The sequence below is a fragment of the Ogataea parapolymorpha genome, chromosome VII, assembly GCF_000187245.1.
Source record: "Ogataea parapolymorpha DL-1 chromosome VII, whole genome shotgun sequence".
In the NCBI taxonomy this organism is placed as follows: Eukaryota; Fungi; Ascomycota; class Pichiomycetes; order Pichiales; family Pichiaceae; genus Ogataea; species Ogataea parapolymorpha.
In genome coordinates, this window is record NC_027860.1 from 1,058,413 (window position 1) to 1,077,182 (window position 18,770).

The following is an 18,770-nucleotide window of genomic DNA, read 5'->3' on the forward strand; positions in this document are numbered from 1 at the left end:
TAGAAAATTCAATTAAGTGTCTTTATCGATCAGTTTAATATTGTGATGTCTCAGGACATATTTCTCGAGAAATTACTTGGGGAGGTCGAAAGGGGGACTCAAGATGGGCAACCATCTTTGTCCTCTGGCTCTCAAGGTGATTCTTTGGAAACTCCCTCGTCGGCAGAAAAGGTACAATTGAATCTACCTCGTCAAAGAATGGCCAAATTTGAGTTTCCTTTCAACGACGACGAAGAAGACTATACAAGTGACGAGGAGGAGGGAGACAAGTATGCCTCTCATTCGCTAGTAGTTCGCTTGGCATGGATCATATATGCCGTTTTGCCGATTGTGGCTATCATCACCTTTTTGATTACATACTATTCACCCTCTGTTCTGACATTATTCAGTTTCAATGATGGCCCTAGCAATCGATATTACCCGGATCTTCCTTCGGGCTACAACAGTGAGTCAGGGAGCTATGACGATTACAACATCGAGTTTTATGACCTACAACAGGTTGCTTCATCTTCGCCTGACGGATGGAATCACCAGGAAAGGGTTCTTTTCTGTGTTCCCTTGAGAGATGCAGCTCCACATTTGTCAATGTTTTTCGGCCATATGAGAAACTTGACTTATCCACACAACCTTATTGACCTCGCATTCTTGATCTCTGACACCTCCGATTCGACCATCAAAGATCTGAAGAGGGAACTGAAAAAAATACAATCCGATAAAGACCCCTGGATGCATTTCGGGAGAATTAATATTTACGAAAAAGACTTCGGACAGATTATTGGCCAATCGTTTTCGGACCGTCATGGATTCCAAGCTCAAGGTCCTAGACGTAAATTGATGGCGATTGCTAGAAACTGGCTATTGGCCACTGCTTTGCGTCCTGATCATTCTTGGGTCTACTGGAGAGACGCAGACGTTGAAACCGTGCCGCCTACTATCATTGAGGACTTGATGCACCACGACAAAGATGTGATTGTACCAAACATTTGGCGTCCTTTGCCCGATTGGTTGGGCTACGAACAGCCTTATGATCTGAATTCCTGGCAGGAAAGTGAAGGAGGAATTGAGCTGGCAGATAAATTGGATGAAGATGCTGTGATTGTGGAAGGATATCCTGAGTATGCAACCTGGCGGACACATCTGGCATACTTAAGGGACCCATATGGTGATCCTGAGGTTGAGATGGAACTTGACGGAATCGGGGGAGTGTCAATTCTGAGCAAAGCTCATGTTTTTCGCAGCGGTGCCATGTTTCCTGCCTTTTCGTATCTCAAGCACGCAGAGACAGAGGGTTTTGGAAAACTATGTCGTACAATGAACTTTTCCGTCATAGGCTTGCCTCACTACACAATCTGGCATATTTATGAGCCTTCTTCCGATGACATCCAACACATGAAATGGATGGCCGAAGAGGAGACCAACAGGCTTGAAAAAGCAAAGATTCAAAAGCTTTATGATAAGATTTGGATGAAAGCCTTTGAAGAGGTGACTTCAGAATGGAATGGTTTGAAATTCAATGTTTTCAAGAACACTGACATTAGAAGGGAAGTCAACATTGACTGGACCGAGGTGGACGAGTATTTACAGGACGTTGATGAGGAAGGGCCCGAAGAGGGCGATGAAAATATTAACAAAGATTTCGGAGTTGAAGATATGAACAAGAATGTGGAATCTGCCCTGCTCGAAAAACTGAAGAGTAAGAAACTTCGTCAAGAAGAGGAAAACCACCAGGAAGAACTGTTTGGCCATTTCCCATTAAATCCGTACGTCAGCGGTAAGAATGGAAAGAACTACAGGTTTGTTAAATTCAAGAAGACGAACGACCACGACATCATCAATTCTAATGTTAATGATGAGCTCAAGCACAAACAGGAGCAAGAAATGAAGGAAGACTTGATGAAAGCATTGAGAGAAGAGCGAATTCACCAGAAGCAAGACAACCAGGAACTTGAGAAGATAGCCGAGGGACAAGAAGCTGAAGCTGGGGAGGACAGCAAAAATTCGGAAGACCTCTATAAGAATAAATTAGCCGGAAACGACAAGGAGCTACATGTTCTTGAAGAGCTCTACAAGGACAGCGAAAAGCAACAGGAGGATGACGAACTGCATCGTCTGCGTGCACTCGCAGAAGCCAAGAAAGCACGGAAATTAGCCAGGATGAAAGCAGCACAGGAAGAGAAAAATAGAATCAATCAAATTGCCGTTCAGAAGGAGATGGAGAGAAGGCGACAGATGGGATTAGTTCAAGAATAGGCTAAGTATTCATTTAGGAACGCTAATAATAAATGTAATTATGACAAAAAAATATAGCTATATGCTTGACTTCAAAATGTCAGCTTTCTTCAATCATTTCCAGATAGATGAACTTTCTCCATAATTCACCTGCCTCAAGAATGATGTTTTCAATGTCTCTGTTGGATTTTTTCAATTGATAATTATGGGAAGACAGGGCCGACGTGCTGCTGTTTACGCTTCCATTACAAGAAGCACATGAACAATTGTCTGGAGGAAGCGAAGCAGTTGCAACCTGACCGTCCCCGCCAACTAGCGAGCGAATCTCCGACATCTTTAGAGAAGACAGATTGTTAAGAAGCTGCTTGATCTCTGACTGATCCAGTTCCATTATTGTAAACTCCTTTGCCTTCAAGAAAGCCAACGAAATGAAGATAAGCTGGACATGGGCATCAATCTGCGAAAGTGGTATGCCTGTCTCGTTCAAAGGCATATCTTCGATATCATCATCGTCTTTTAAAGACAGAGAGGATAAGGTTGGCGTTTGATCGAAGGATAAAGAAACTTGGTTGATGAGAGTCTTGATACTACTGGACCTGCCTTTTTTGTAGTGGACGTCTGGCTCGGATAATGGGTTCCAAAACAGATCAGGACCAAGTAAGCGTTTTTGTTCTTCTGTCAGCTGCCCCAACTGCTCCATGTCTTCCTCATCAAAAGTATTCCTGAAGCCAAGAAGAAGATCCCACACTCTCCCTCTATCGTACCTGGACCAAACTTTAGAAGCGCAGTATTTCAGCCACCATAAAATCCAGTCTCCTTTCAATAAACCCTCCTCTGACATGAATTTATGCAACTCTGGCAGCAGCCGTCTGAAACAGTATAAGAAAAATGATATTCTATCTTCGATCGAGCCCCCGAATTTTGGCAAATCTTCTGAGGTCTCATCCGAATGCTCATCGTTCGGTTTTGATTCATGTTTTTTTGTTGGATCAGGGGTGTGCAATATAACTAGCACCATTCTTTCGTAAATTTCTGCAAATGTCATTGGTTTGAATGAGTGGTTGTTGGATGCAAGCTGAGGATTCAAACTTTCCAAACTTGAAACAGATTTCGGTGATGATGATAGCACAGGAGTGGAATTCAATGTTGACGAATAGCTGGCTGCGCCTGTACCCTCATGTTCCATTTTTTCGAAGTAAGTGTCGTTTATATTTCGCAACTTGGTCCCATTTTTTGCGATATCGTCTTTCCCACAAAGAACAATCTGCGAGTTTAACAACGGAGGAACCCATTCTGCGAGGCCCAGGGCAATCCAGGCAAGGCCAGAATTGTAATGCACAATTGATCCCCATTTTTTCAGGAACTTGATAATCGCACTCTCCAAGGTTTCAAATATTTTGTCTTGAATCTCGAACAGATCCTTGAGCTCCGGAGTTAAAACTTTTGGCTTGTAACGTTCAGCATTTCTGAGATATCTATTGAGGTCAGCCTTGATTTGAGCTTCTGGAATTTTGAGCTCCCCATCTTCATCATCAACGTCGTCATCAGGTTGCACATATGGGTTTAGAACATATGGATGATATTTCAACAGGACAGGCCAAATTTTGTGCCTTAACGATGGGGGAAGACCACGCTGACGAGCAATCATGGAGAGACCGGTTACATTTGTGGTGAGCAGAAACTCCTCGCACAATTCCATAAGCTCAGGAACCTCGGTTATTGGGGGCCGGCCCTTATATCTGAAACCCCTAAATTTGGCGGGCGTTGAGGATGTAGAAGAATTCGACTGCAAATCCAATGGCTGGTAAGTCTTTGATTTCGAAGGACTTTTCGAGTTTAATAATGATGTGTTATTTCGACTCGGACCCGATACATCACTAGAATCATCAACTTTGGATTTACCAGTTGAATCGCAAGCCGAGCGATTTTCCGTTGACACCAACATCTAAAAGTTTATAATTTGTATCTTTAACGTCCGCCTTGCTCGTAGAAGATATTACACCAAGTATGGTGTGAGTAGCAACCACAAAAGGCCAGAAAACCGTTCAAACTAGAAAAGATTTTGACTATTCTAGTCTTGTGGCTTGATCTTTGATGTGCCGAGGCAGGGTCCACGGGACTGCTTGAGCTAGTATAAACCAGTGTCTTGTGCTCTAGCAAAAGTATCCCGACAACAAGGCAAAGCTCTGGCTGCAACCGCTTGTTATTATATACTCCAAGTTTGCGCTTTAAAGTAGAAACCCAGTCTAAGTAAAAATCCGCTACAAAAAATCGTCAATTTTTTGTGCTTTGGTCGTTTGACTGCATTTTTTTTGGAGCTGAGCCGACACACCAAAAGAAATGCCGTAGTTGTAACATGAATGCCTACTGTCAATGACTCTATTGCAGGGGATGCCCCAATGAGCCGCGAAACGGAAGAGTGTCCTCAGACGCGGTCTCGCCAGCGTAGGTACGCCACAACCTAGCTTCGCGTGATGTTATGTGCCACATGTGGCGCATTTCCTCTAGCTTTAAAAATTTTCTCTAATAATACACAAAGCTTCGATGATCTGCTCTATCTCAGGCAATCCGGCTCAGGAGCCAGTGTTATCTACGAAATCTGGCCACGTCTTTGAAAAGAGGCTGGTGGAGGAATATATCGCGCAGCATGGGACAGACCCGATATCCGGAGATTCACTAAGTCCTGAAGATTTGGTGGCCATTCAGGTGTCTGCTTCGGAAAAGCCACTAGTGGTGCGCGAATCTGCATCAACCTCGATTCCTTCATTGTTGTCATTATTTCAGCGCGAGTGGGATGCATTGGCTCTGGAGACATTTGAGCTACGCAAACAGCTGAATCAATACAAAAAAGAGCTCAGTCTAGCTTTGTACAAACAGGATGCAGCAGTGCGAGTCGCCGCAAGCGCCATCAAACAACGCGACGAGTACAAAAGGGCTTTAGAGGAGCTTACGACGAAGCTTGGAAAGGGAGAGGCCATTGAGATCGACACACCAGCGGAACAATCCAACGGATCACAACCACTGTTTGAAGAGTATGCTAGTCAATTACTGGAGGCACATTCGCAATTATATCAACGACACCGTTCGCAGAAATATAAGTCTCCAATTGATGAGAGCTCGCACATAAAGTTTACATTTGAAGAAGACTTCAAAATATGGGATGGACAAAAGAAGAAAACAACTCTGGTTCAAGCAGAATTTAACTCTGAAAGAACCAAACTATTACTCGCGTATTCGGAAAACGTTATCGTGATATACGATTTGTTTCAAAATAGGCTTATCAATCGGCATGCGCTTCCTAAACGGACCAAATTTAGTTATTTGCAGTGGCTCAACGAACATAAGTATGTGTACGCCTCCACCGACGGGACAGTCCATATTGTTGAAGACGAATCTGAAACAAAGTTCCAATTGGAAAAGAAGTCAATCACGAGCATTTTGGCCCATCCCTTACTACCTTATCTGATTATAGCACAGGCCGACAGGCTATATATATTCGACGGAGACAATAAGCTCTACGAGTCAACTCCTTTTGAATCCAACATTAGTGAGATGGCTCTGCATCAAGATGGTTTATTCTTAGGCTTGTGCTTCGAAGATAACGTCGTTCAAATATTCAATATTGCAAAAAGCTCTGTCGAACTCAACGTTTCCATTGACTCGCTTGGCAGTGTCGAGAAGATAGATAAACTTTTATTTGCACCAAACGGCTACTCGCTGGTGATACATTGTTTTACCGACTCGGGCTCGAAAGTTGGAATATATGACTTGAGGAAAGACGTTTTTCAAGCTGTATTGGATTCTCCAAGTAGTGCTGTTCTTGCTATTGACAGGGCTTCCTCATACCTTTTCAATGATCAGACGCTATTCAGATACTACAAAAAGAACAAGAAGTGGAGCTCCGAGGTTGCACAAATTCCTGATCTCGCTCAGGACGTGATTGTCAATCTTGAAATTAAGTCTCTAGAGGACCATTATGAGGTTTTAGCTGTTCTGAAAGACGGAACCTTAAAGAGGTACTCGTTGCAAGCAGATGTATAATTAGATATTTTATTGTAACATAATAAATAAACGAACAAGCGGCCGTTTTCTATCATCGTCTCGGTAAAAAAAGCTGGGCATATTCGGCATCCCTCAAATAAAATTTAAAACCTGATAAAATACCGACTGAGACATAAATTTGCCTTGGAATGAAAAGTATAGCTTTTCTGCCTCTGAAAAGGACTTCCCATAGCGAGGCTCTCATAAAGGAAGCAACAAAAGACACCCGATGGGGGCCGACTACTGCGGAGTTGAACCAGCTATCTCGGCTTTCAAACCACCCGCGCGACTTGGGTTCGATCACCAAAGAATTGTCCCGCAAACTGCGTTCCAAAAGCCCCATCCAAATTCACAAAGCGCTATCGGTTGTGCTCTATATGTTACAGACCTCGTCATCTGAGTTTGTTTCTTGGCTGACAATGAATCAATATTCGATCAGAACCCTCAGGGAATATCAGATAGATACACGCCGAAAGCACGCCGAGGATGCTCAACTCGCTTTCAACATCCGCAACAAGGCATCTGAAATCCTCAGGTTGCTCGAAAACCGAGAGCTTTTGAGACAAAAACGTCAAGAATTCATAACTTTCAGAGAAGAAATGAAATTGCCAACTCCTCGATCTTCCTTGGATATGCCAAGCCGGAGTTCATTCACAGGTGAACGCAATTGCAAATCATTGGAGATAAATAGAGCCGACCTTTTCCGTGAATTGGATGCCTATTCGTCCTCATCAGATGAAGAAAGAGAACGTCGAGGAAGCATGCTTAGTAATATCTTGGAGCTAGAAGAAGAAGTGAATCATTTTGAACCCAGGTCAATGCGGATTTGATAAACCAACATCAATAATGAGCTGTCACATCCTGCTACTTAGTATCAAGACAATTTTGTCGTCGCGTCGATTGTGACTTAATTAATATTTAACAGCCAGCCGCACCCCGCCAGAAAGTTCTGGCATAATAAATAATGCGCCACAAATATAAAAGTTACCGCCACATCGTAATTCCTCAAACCGAGCCGCACAACTTTATCCGATTAATCCAGATGAGGCGTATCTTAGAAACAGAGATGCTATCAAAACAAGGAGGACTTAGGCTCTACTTTTAAAGGGCGATACCGAACAATTGTATGGAAATCATGCCTTTGTCCAGGTGAACAAGCAATGTTTTTGTTGTTGTGGTCATTTTATTTAGTTAGGCAGCTCTGTTATCAGGTGTGGCTGGTGTAAAACAACATTTCTTTTTTCGAAAACCCCCCCTTATTCTTTGCCACCGAAATTGCCTGTTTTCCGTAGCAACATATAAATATCGCGCATCCCCTAAACTTTGTAAGACAACAAAACTACAGGTTTACGCTTAAAAATGCAGATTTTCGTTAAGACTTTGACCGGCAAAACTATCACTTTAGAGGTAGAATCTTCTGACACAATCGATAATGTCAAATCGAAGATTCAAGATAAGGAAGGGATCCCTCCTGACCAGCAAAGACTTATTTTTGCTGGTAAGCAGCTAGAAGACGGTAGAACTCTGTCCGACTATAACATTCAAAAGGAGTCGACCTTGCACCTGGTTTTGAGATTGAGAGGTGGTATGCAAATATTCGTCAAGACTCTTACCGGCAAAACCATCACCCTTGAAGTTGAGTCCTCTGACACAATCGATAACGTCAAATCGAAGATTCAGGATAAGGAAGGGATCCCTCCTGACCAGCAAAGACTTATTTTTGCTGGTAAGCAGCTAGAAGACGGTAGAACTCTGTCCGATTACAACATTCAGAAGGAATCTACTCTTCACTTGGTTTTGAGACTGAGAGGTGGTATGCAAATCTTCGTCAAGACTCTTACAGGTAAAACCATCACGCTCGAAGTGGAGTCATCAGATACTATTGACAATGTCAAGTCTAAGATTCAGGATAAAGAGGGTATCCCACCTGATCAACAGAGATTGATCTTTGCTGGTAAGCAGTTAGAAGATGGCAGAACTCTCTCTGATTACAACATCCAAAAAGAGTCCACGCTTCATCTCGTCCTTAGACTGAGAGGTGGTATGCAAATTTTCGTTAAAACCTTGACAGGAAAGACCATCACTCTGGAGGTTGAATCTTCTGACACTATTGATAACGTCAAGTCCAAGATACAGGACAAGGAAGGGATTCCTCCTGATCAACAAAGACTTATCTTTGCAGGTAAGCAGTTGGAGGATGGCAGAACTCTCTCTGATTACAACATCCAAAAAGAGTCCACGCTTCATCTCGTCCTTAGACTGAGAGGTGGTATGCAAATTTTCGTTAAAACCTTGACAGGAAAGACTATTACCCTTGAGGTTGAGTCTTCTGATACTATCGATAACGTCAAGTCCAAAATTCAGGATAAAGAGGGTATCCCACCTGATCAACAAAGACTTATCTTCGCTGGTAAGCAACTCGAAGATGGTAGAACGTTATCCGACTATAACATTCAAAAGGAGTCGACCTTGCACCTGGTTTTGAGATTGAGAGGTGGTATGCAAATATTCGTCAAGACTCTTACCGGCAAAACCATCACCCTTGAAGTTGAGTCCTCTGACACAATCGATAACGTCAAATCGAAGATTCAGGATAAGGAAGGGATCCCTCCTGACCAGCAAAGACTTATTTTTGCTGGTAAGCAGCTAGAAGACGGTAGAACTCTGTCCGATTACAACATTCAGAAGGAATCTACTCTTCACTTGGTTTTGAGACTGAGAGGTGGTATGCAAATCTTCGTCAAGACTCTTACAGGTAAAACCATCACGCTCGAAGTGGAGTCATCAGATACTATTGACAATGTCAAGTCTAAGATTCAGGATAAAGAGGGTATCCCACCTGATCAACAGAGATTGATCTTTGCTGGTAAGCAGTTAGAAGATGGCAGAACTCTCTCTGATTACAACATCCAAAAAGAGTCCACGCTTCATCTCGTCCTTAGACTGAGAGGTGGTATGCAAATTTTCGTTAAAACCTTGACAGGAAAGACCATCACTCTGGAGGTTGAATCTTCTGACACTATTGATAACGTCAAGTCCAAGATACAGGACAAGGAAGGGATTCCTCCTGATCAACAAAGACTTATCTTTGCAGGTAAGCAGTTGGAGGATGGCAGAACTCTCTCTGATTACAACATCCAAAAAGAGTCCACGCTTCATCTCGTCCTTAGACTGAGAGGTGGTATGCAAATTTTCGTTAAAACCTTGACAGGAAAGACTATTACCCTTGAGGTTGAGTCTTCTGATACTATCGATAACGTCGAGTCCGAAATTCAGGATAAAGAGGGTATCCCACCTGATCAACGAAGACTTATCTTCGCTGGTATGCAACTCGAAGATGGTAGAACGTTATCCGACTATAACATTCAAAAGGAGTCGACCTTGCACCTGGTTTTGAGATTGAGAGGTGGTATGCAAATATTCGTCAAGACTCTTACCGGCAAAACCATCACCCTTGAAGTTGAGTCCTCTGACACAATCGATAACGTCAAATCGAAGATTCAGGATAAGGAAGGGATCCCTCCTGACCAGCAAAGACTTATTTTTGCTGGTAAGCAGCTAGAAGACGGTAGAACTCTGTCCGATTACAACATTCAGAAGGAATCTACTCTTCACTTGGTTTTGAGACTGAGAGGTGGTTTCTGAATTAGTATGTATTAGGTATAACTATGAGAAAACGCTCTATCGCAACTTATATTAGTGTACTTCATTTGTTTAATGCATTGCTAATCTCCATGTTGACCACGGAGTTAATTTCCAAAGAGGCCACTTCTTCAAGCTTTTTCTTACAGGTTTCAGAAACGGCGGGGCAAACTCTCGCAAACTCGCTGGTAGCCCTAATGAATGCAATCAAAACATTTTGAAGGTTTTCTCTGTTGGCACAATTTGTTGAAATAGTGATCCAAATGTCAAACATTTGCTTCTTCAAGTCATCGTCCAAGATTTCGAAAGACTTCAAAAGTTTTGCGAAACCTTTAATTATAGCCAATTGAGTTTTATAGGTTTGCTGGTAACGATCATCGTCAAAATATTCAACTAGGTTTTTCATAATGTGCTCACAAAGGTTTCTGTTGGGCTCGGCAAGGTTCAATGCGCTCGATTGGTTTTCGAGTAGCTGAATCTTCATTTCTTCCAATCGAGCGTCCTTGGCTTTTTTGTTTGACTTTGTAGCATCGTCTTCCGAATCCGTATCCATATCCGACTCATTCTTTGGCTTCGGTTGGATGAATAAGTCAATCAAGCCCAAATATTCTTCATACATTTCCTCGTCTGGGAAAGTTCCCAAGAAAATACCCAGCGATTGTACGCTGTGAATTGCGTATTCCTTGTTTTTCCGTCTAGCTTCAACTAAAATACAACGCTTGACCTGATCAAAAGTCTGTATGTTCTCCGTCTCATGGAGATAATTTGGGGTCTTAGTAGCTAAAAGAACCAGCGATCTCAACAAATTCTCCTTACCTTTGTAAGACCTGCCCCTAAGAGACACAATGAGGATTTCATAGAGCTGGCCTAGGTAGTTACCCAGTGAGCCGATCTCTGGTCCCAATTTGTCCACAATCTCAATAATTGAGAGAGCAATACTCTGTCTAATCTGTAAATCGGTAGAATTAATGTGGGACATGATGAGCTCAATTATTTCTTTAAGATAGAGCTTGATTGGCCCACTTCCTCCAGAGGAAGAATCTTCCCATGCTGTAGTGAATAAATCGGAAACCTCCTTGACAGGGTCATGCTTTCCAACAAAAATCAAGGGAAGAAAGCTGACTGCAATTGACTGAAACTTATCACCAGAGTACTTGGAAATGGATTCCGAAGCGCTGGCGGAAAGCAATTTGAGTTTTTCATTATCACCAGCTTCAAAATAGTACGCTTTCAACCTCTTCGCCAAACTATCGATTTTTTTCAGTGAGGCTATACGTACACAGTATCCAGCGGAAATAGCGTAGGACTTCGACACAGTTTCATTTCTGTCTTTCAGTTGACTCATGCAAATTTTGAGAAAGTCGTCCCCATGTGTCTGCGAAATAATGTAATGTCTGGTGATGAGAGTGATGATGATTTTCGACCCTGTCACTTTGGACGGTAATCCAACAGACTTCTTCACCGCATCTGAAAGATGAACGATAAAATCAGTCATCAAGTTTTCATCCAAAAGGTTCATTAACTGTTCAATTGCTTCCATAATAGGGGAGCTACCAAGCGCGGCAAGTCTTTGGGAATCAATATCGTCTGATTTCATATTATACTTGTCCGCATTTAGTGCGAGATAATTAACGACTTGAGGTTCAATAGATGACATCATCATCGTCAATTGCCCAACCATGTCGCAAATATAAGGCTTCAACAAGATCGATGATGATCTGGCGAGCTTTATGATGATTTGCAAAGCAAAATTCTTCACATCATCGGAATCGTTCAACAGACCATTTGACCCTAAAAGAAAAGGCACTAGCTGCGATAGAATCTTTGAGTCATTCGAGGTTTGATGATCAGTGCTTGAGATTTTATTGACCATCGTTGTCGCAAGATACCGGGTCAGCGAGTTTCCCTCCACCCGCACACTCTCTTTGATATCGTCCATAACTCTGAAAGCCATAGTCCAAATTTTTTCCAAATGAGTCTCATACTCTTCGAATGAGACATGGCGAAGTAAGTCCTGAATGGCAGCTGCTGAAGCCTGTCTCACTCTCCATTCGCGGCTTCCCATATTTGTAAGGAGATCACTCAAAATGGTCTCGAAGTTGTCCGTGATCACTTTTGAGTTTGGAAGCAAAGAACTCCATATATCATTCATAGTTTGGGCAACTGATGGACTTGGATCGAACCTGTATCTAAAAAGTTTTGGAATCAGTCTGGACGCCAGCTTCTGATCATTGGAAATTAAAGTCTCCAGCTTAGACTTGTCCAATATTGCGCCCAGGCCAAAAGCTATACCTTTTCTAGACGACCACAAAGCAGAACTTTTGGCAATGGACATAAATTTATAGACCAAGCTGGGATCCCCGACTTCGGAAGCAAGATTTAAAACATCTTTGTAAGTGGACACAGAGCTGTCACCTGTATTCATAACACCCGGATCAAACAGTTCAGTTTCCTCATGAAGATATCCACTGGTGGCAGATTTTCGGGAATCGGTGAACGAGCTGAGCAAATCATGCGTCAGCGTATCTTTCAATTCTGCATCGCCCATTTCATACACCATGCTCAAACCTCTTGTTGCAGACTCTTGTATGATTTCGTCCTTGTCTGTCAGAAACCTCAGGAACGAGCGTTGGAGTAACCCTAAATTATTTTGGAGGTGCTCAAGGTGTCCACAATGCTGAACTAGTGACAAAAGCCAAATACATCCTGCTCTTTTCAAAGCAGGCTTTGTATTCGCACAAGCCTCAATAATAGTGTCCAATATAATTGGTAATCTAGAGTCATCATGCTCTAATGGAGGACTCAAAGATTCGTCTCTGATGTCCAGTTTATTTGCCACCACTTTGGATTGAACACCTGCAGCAAGGATGCTAAATGCTTCCCCCGCTGTGAAATAAAACTCTGTCTGTTTTGAATTATGAGTCCCATATAGCGCAGACTCGATCAGGGGCAAATATTCTGTATCTGAAATTGGAAGTGAGAGGCTCACACAAGAGATGGCAATGGCAGCTTTTTCGTTAAGCTTTTTCACTTGAGGCAATAACAATTCAACAAACTTACTCTTGTATGAGTTCACTTTTGATGATAAAGTTAAAACCGGTCCCAAACATCCATACGAAGCGAGTTGTGACAAGCTTTCGAGGCCTTCTCTATGAAACCTCGAAGATGGAGAATTAATGTAATTCTCTATTTTCATTAAAACTTCGTCAAACAGCTCGGTTGAAACAAGCCTTTGTTTTCCACGTAAGACCAACTGAGAAATCAAAAAGGAAGTAGCCATGATTTGATCATCGCTCAATAAGCTAGTTAAAAGAGACTTCAAATTCTCCTCCTCTAAAGTGTCCTGAGAAGCGATGATAGCCAGACATTTGGAAGCATACAACAGTACATCGTCTGAGAGGGACACAGTGAGAATGGCTTTGAGTCGATCGATAGAAGAGATCGTACTGCAGAGTGCTTGCCGAGGACTTGATATGAGGATCTGATACAATTGTCGACCAGCTTCCAAACCTGACTCAGATATAAAAACCTCGAGCTGCATCTTCAGGAATACAGAAAGAACGGACAGGTGCGGGTCCAGCTGTAAGGGCTCATCCTCTAGACGCTTTAATTCTTTCACGATCAAGCTTTTCACTTTTTCATCGTACTCTAATGCATTTTCCAGTCGTATTTCCCACTGCTGATCAGGAACAATAACAGTGACGCATCCTCTAATGGCTTGCATCACAAGACACCTCCAAGCAAAGGTCATTAGCTTACCAATATTAGCGTGGTCAATATGATGGGCTTCTTGAACTAGGGATTCGAAATCAGGAAATTCCACCGTCACTTTCGACTCAGACGATTTGATGTTTTGTATCAAAGAGAAGTAATAAGGATGCAATCCTTTGGATGCTTCCTCTAAAGTTTCAGGTTTATCAAATTGAGTTTGCGCAAGAACATTCACGATTCTGGCCCTTGTATCACTGAATGGAAAACAGGCATTCACTAGCTTCACTGCAGCATAACGACAACTCAAAATGTTATCCTTCGTTTCAAATGTCGGCATTTCCTTGATATAGGACTCTAATACATCCATAAGCTTCTGCTTCTCGTCAGATGGTAATTGTGGCAATAAAGGGGCCAAAGCGGAAATTGCGTCTTGAATACTGGATCTAAGGTCAGCAGATTCGTGCTCCATCATTTTGAATAAGAAGTTGACAAATGTACAATCTTCCGGAACTTTAAGTCTTCGTAAGACCACGGCCAAGGCCTCGTATTGAAAACGACGCTGTGTCGTGTTCGTTGCATCTTCTTTTGCGAGATTGTTTCTTAGCTGAATAGCAATGGTCTTGCAAAGAGTTTCGTCGTGTCTAGTTTCATTTTTCAGCATGGCAGTTGATAGCCATTTGATGAATTTAATCGTCGATTGTTTCAACCTCGGATAATCAGACTCCAGTCCAAGCGAGCATAATTGAGCAGCTTTAGGGGAGGAAGCTGCCAAATGCGACTGACTGCAAAAATTCATGATTTTCTCTTGCAGATACAAAGAAGCAGGAGGCCGCTCGCTATCGCCTATGAATAAATCTATCAACTGATCAACCAATGATTTACTTTCGTAATTTACCTGGATTCTCTTCAAAAATGAAGTGGCGTCATTTGCAAGTGAAGTTGAGGTATCTGCTGAAGCAATGATAGCAATTATTGTGGCCGAATTCTGAAAAATTGCCTCAGAGAACCTGAATATCGCTTTTTTGTAATTCGTTAAAGTGCCTAGATCGAATGTTGCGCCTGCCTGATAGGTGAAAAAAGAGATAGACGAGCTTGAAAGACCTGGAAACGTGAGATTTTGAGGAATATTGTGAGACTCATCGGGAAGTACTGGACCCATCAACATGAATTCCGAAAATTTGTTGATGAGGAAAGTCTGATCAGATTCGTTGACATTCCAAGAGGAGAGGTACGCACCCTTTTGTGAGTCGTCTGCGTGCCAATCTAGGAGTAGCTTGCAAAGGACATTAAACATCCTGGAGGCAATCACATCCTTCATCGCCGAAATGCCATCTATTATCAGAGGTATCAAATCGAGTCTTTCTTTCTCTGGAAGGCGAGGCAATCCTTTGGAGATGAAGAGTAATGTATAAGACTGAACCACCGTAGGATCTACACCCGCTGCCACGTTTGGTGATTTGACTTGGTTTATAAGATTCCTTATAGGAAGCTTGACATTTGAAGTGTTTATTCTGGTGAGTAAGTATTTCACAATTTTGTTGATTTGAGTCCTAACTGCAACATCAGAGGACGAAAATTTGAGGAGGATAGGAGCCAAGTATAAATTCAAAGCAGACTCAAATTTTACGTCTGTGTCTGCCAATGCAAGCCGCAGCTCCACCTTCTCTACAAGTGCCAATTCGTTACTCATGGCAGATATAAAGTAGACTGAGAAAAAATACCAAAGGCAAATTATGTCAAACACTACTACGGCTCTGAGTTCAAAGTTGGATCATGGCAGTGCAGATAAGAGTTGGTTTTCGAAGGCTCGGGGAAATAAAGATATTTCCCGGCAAAGCAGGTTGGTTGGGTAAACTACACAAAATATAAATAGTGAAGAGATCAAGGTGCATTGCAAAGCCGCAATCTAGTGAGGGCTAGACTGAAATAGGGGTTCTTTGCTTTTCTGTCCTTTTTGCCACATTTGATATCCAGTTGCAATCTTGTGTCCTGCAAGAGATACCAGTTGTACAGTGCAAGATGGCGTATTTGACCACTGTAGTGGGGATGCACCAATGTATTATACTGGAGATCTCGCTCACGTTATCACACAATCGGATCTGAACAATAGATGCATGTGGAATCTAGTATATGCAATGTCTAATTTTTATTTGTAAAAAAAATTATCATGTACACAACTCAAACATCATTAAGTCAAAACGAGAATTGGCCTGATAGCTAAATTTGGTTGCCCAAACAACAGACAAGAAAATATGCAGGTAATACTCGTCCCAAATTCCTTTTGTTTTTGATGCTGTGGCGCTTGAATTAACCTTCTTTCACCAATGCATTTAGTGTGTTTGTTCGTGTGCTGTATACACATCTGGAGTACAGGATCTTGTTGTTAGGTGTGAGCTGTGTGTTCTGTACACTCGTGCTAAGATCAATTATGGAATCTTACAGCTGACACCGTGACTCGGTGACAACCTATATTTTAGTATCAAATGAGTCTGACTGGTACAATTTTGCATAAGAACAATTGATTGAGGGACCTCAATGCATCACTAAACTGGTGTCTCAGATCTTTGTCTTAGATCTGCCTTTAGATCGAACGTTTTTTTGTAAACAAAACCTTTACTGCTTGATCCAAAACTTTGTGGTACACGATCCACATTATCAGATACACAATTCACACATATTGCACACTATAAGAAAGACAAAAGCCATAAATATAATTATGTGCATTCTGTCATTGGGATATCACTTTCTTGTTCTTTTGTTCCATTAAGACTCTTGTGGGAGAACTAACTATCTTCTGGATTTTTAATCTTTAGTCATTTAGCTTTAAAAGAAAGATACCAAAGAAGCTTAAGTCAATAGTTGATTTGCATCCTCTACTAATCAGCCATCTCTTCTTATTGCACAACATCTAAGTCAATAAAATTACTTTCAAGCGCTTCAAATTCTGCACAGTGATATAACTAGGTATTGCAAATTACTATGATGGAGGGCATTGACGATAGCAGCATCCAGCTTTTCAAAAACTCGGAAATTGAAAAACATACAGAATTGCAGCCAATGGCCGATAATGGCCTCTTGAGATCAGAAAATCTGAAATTCCATAGTGACAGTGGTAGCGAGCAGTCATCCGACTACTCAGAAGGAGCATCCTCTTGTGGTGAGGATGATGAGCTTGAAGAGGAAAACCGCGATTCAAAACAACAGCCATTGACCGGTACTGATGAGAAGGCAGCTGAAAAAGCAGAAAACACAAGCGTCTCTTATGAAGATGACAGCTTTAGCAAAGAAACTGAAAGCTCCTCCGCCGAAAGGGGGCGTCCTTCAGCTTGTGTGTTTGTGGCCAGTTTATCGTCCAACTTGTCGGATGACATCCTTTGCCAATCAGTTAGCAACCATTTCAAGCAGTGGGGTACCATTTCGTTAGTTAAAGTGTTGAGAGATCCTGCAAACAGACCATATGCTTTTGTTCAATATACCAAGGAAGAGGACGCGAAACGCGCAATTGTAGAAGGCCAGCATTCTCTTTTGAATGGGAGGACTATAAGATGTGAAAAAGCTCGTGTCAACCGTACTCTTTACATTGAGACCACAAATAAGGCGCTGCCAGAATCTTCAATCAGGTCCTTTTTAGAAAAGTACGGAGAGATTGAAAAACTGGTCTCTGTGGATGAGAAATCAAATCTCGTTGATCTACATACTGGATCGCACTCTTACTGGTTTTGCAAGTTTGTGTACCGTCAGGATGCAATTAGTGCCTACGCAAACCTGAAAGTTAAACCATTTTGGAATGTTGAATGGGCGCAAAACCTTGAAGACGATTCAAGTGACACTCCTGAAGTGACAATTGACAAATATTCGATTTTTGTTGGGCAGCTTGATCCAAGAATTAACAGAGATGAGCTGATTGAAAGGTTTGAACAACATGGCAAAATCAAAGAGGCCATCTTGGTGAATAGGCCATTGAATAACTTTGCCTTTGTTAAATTTGAGACTAGGAAAGCTGCTGCGTCCGCAGTTGAGAGAGAAAACCATTCGATGTTCAAGTTCAAGACGATTCATGTACAATATCGTGAGATGTACAACAATTACAAAAACAAATATTCAAACGAAAGCGGACCAAAATTGAATTTGGCTCCTCCACCTGTGAGTTTCAGAAGAAGACATTCTTACAATTCGAACAGCAGCAGCAGCAACAACAACACTAGTCATAACTTCTCTGGGAGTAAGCCTAAAAAAGCTCCCAATTTTTACCGGCCGCGATTTGGTAGTTTCAGTGGTTTTCCCGAACAAGAAATGCAACCATTTTCCTCGTTCAAGAGAAATAATATCTCTAACCCTCCGCCACTAAGGAGATTTTCATTTGGAGACCACGTTTCGCCGGCAGGTTCATCAGGAAAGGTTTACAAGAATAACTTCGACTTTGTTGGTGCTGGCGCAGGTAGCAAGAATGCCAACGATGCCAGTAAGAACACCAAGGCATCTGGCACTCAAGCAGAAGATCCAGATGCCATCCTTAGCGACGAGGAAAGGCTATCAAACAACGGGATGACAAGAATTGAGGAGAATGACGATGCTACTGTGGGACGCAATACCCATACAGCCTATTCATCAACTACCAACGGAGCTTCCAAAACGACTTATTCGTACACATCCGTCGATGTGGACGAGTATTCCCCCAAATTCCCTCCCGTGCATCCAATGGTTGATTCCAAAATGATCTCCAAGATGGGAAGTGCTGGGGGACCTAACTATTATCAATCGCCAGCTCCCTATTACTACCTTGTACCAACGAAGGATATTGGTGGCTACATGGGCAATGCAGTGTCATCAGGGGTCCACAATCCGGCAATGATGGGAGTTCCTGGAAATGGTGCTGCAGTGCAGGGAGTTGGAGGACCTCCAACGACCGGGTATTACTACACCTATGCGCCATATGATCCTAATGCCAGTCCTTCTCTTTATCCATGCTACATGTATTATAATCCAAACCCGGCCCCTGGCACGCCGACAGAACAAAGCCAGGGATACCTTTCGGAATCATACGAACAGAAGTTTTAGCCATTTAGTATGAGAACCCGAGATTTAATGATTGCTACAATTTGTGTCATGTCCAATGGTAGCTATTACCAGCTCCAATTTTCCTTGCA

The 18,770-nt window shown here is 42.3% G+C and overlaps 7 protein-coding genes across 7 annotated transcripts; 5 read left to right on the top strand and 2 right to left on the bottom strand.

Moving 5' to 3' along the window:
* Positions 1-45: 45 nt before the first annotated feature.
* HPODL_02994 (mannan polymerase II complex ANP1 subunit) lies at positions 46-2,250 on the top strand (the record flags this gene model as incomplete). Its single annotated transcript, XM_014077323.1, has 1 exon — positions 46-2,250. The coding sequence occupies one exon, from the start codon at positions 46-48 to the stop codon at positions 2,248-2,250; it is 2,205 nt and encodes a 734-aa protein (XP_013932798.1).
* Positions 2,251-2,329: 79 nt separating this feature from the next.
* Positions 2,330-4,174, bottom strand: HPODL_02995 (uncharacterized protein; the record flags this gene model as incomplete). Its single annotated transcript, XM_014077324.1, has 1 exon — positions 2,330-4,174. The coding sequence occupies one exon, from the start codon at positions 4,172-4,174 to the stop codon at positions 2,330-2,332; it is 1,845 nt and encodes a 614-aa protein (XP_013932799.1).
* Positions 4,175-4,773: 599 nt separating this feature from the next.
* On the top strand, positions 4,774-6,270 carry HPODL_02996 (pre-mRNA-processing factor 19; the record flags this gene model as incomplete). Its single annotated transcript, XM_014077325.1, has 1 exon — positions 4,774-6,270. The coding sequence occupies one exon, from the start codon at positions 4,774-4,776 to the stop codon at positions 6,268-6,270; it is 1,497 nt and encodes a 498-aa protein (XP_013932800.1).
* A 149-nt stretch (positions 6,271-6,419) lies between these two features.
* On the top strand, positions 6,420-7,100 carry HPODL_02997 (Equilibrative nucleoside transporter protein; the record flags this gene model as incomplete). The annotated part of the gene is made up of 1 exon (XM_014077326.1): positions 6,420-7,100. One exon carries the CDS (start codon positions 6,420-6,422, stop codon positions 7,098-7,100), a length of 681 nt encoding a protein of 226 aa, XP_013932801.1.
* Positions 7,101-7,629: 529 nt separating this feature from the next.
* On the top strand, positions 7,630-9,915 carry HPODL_02998 (Polyubiquitin-A; the record flags this gene model as incomplete). Its single annotated transcript, XM_014077327.1, has 1 exon — positions 7,630-9,915. The coding sequence occupies one exon, from the start codon at positions 7,630-7,632 to the stop codon at positions 9,913-9,915; it is 2,286 nt and encodes a 761-aa protein (XP_013932802.1).
* Positions 9,916-9,976: 61 nt separating this feature from the next.
* Positions 9,977-15,313, bottom strand: HPODL_02999 (Proteasome component ECM29; the record flags this gene model as incomplete). Its single annotated transcript, XM_014077328.1, has 1 exon — positions 9,977-15,313. The coding sequence occupies one exon, from the start codon at positions 15,311-15,313 to the stop codon at positions 9,977-9,979; it is 5,337 nt and encodes a 1,778-aa protein (XP_013932803.1).
* Positions 15,314-16,602: 1,289 nt separating this feature from the next.
* Positions 16,603-18,681, top strand: HPODL_03000 (uncharacterized protein; the record flags this gene model as incomplete). Its single annotated transcript, XM_014077329.1, has 1 exon — positions 16,603-18,681. The coding sequence occupies one exon, from the start codon at positions 16,603-16,605 to the stop codon at positions 18,679-18,681; it is 2,079 nt and encodes a 692-aa protein (XP_013932804.1).
* Positions 18,682-18,770: the final 89 nt, after the last annotated feature.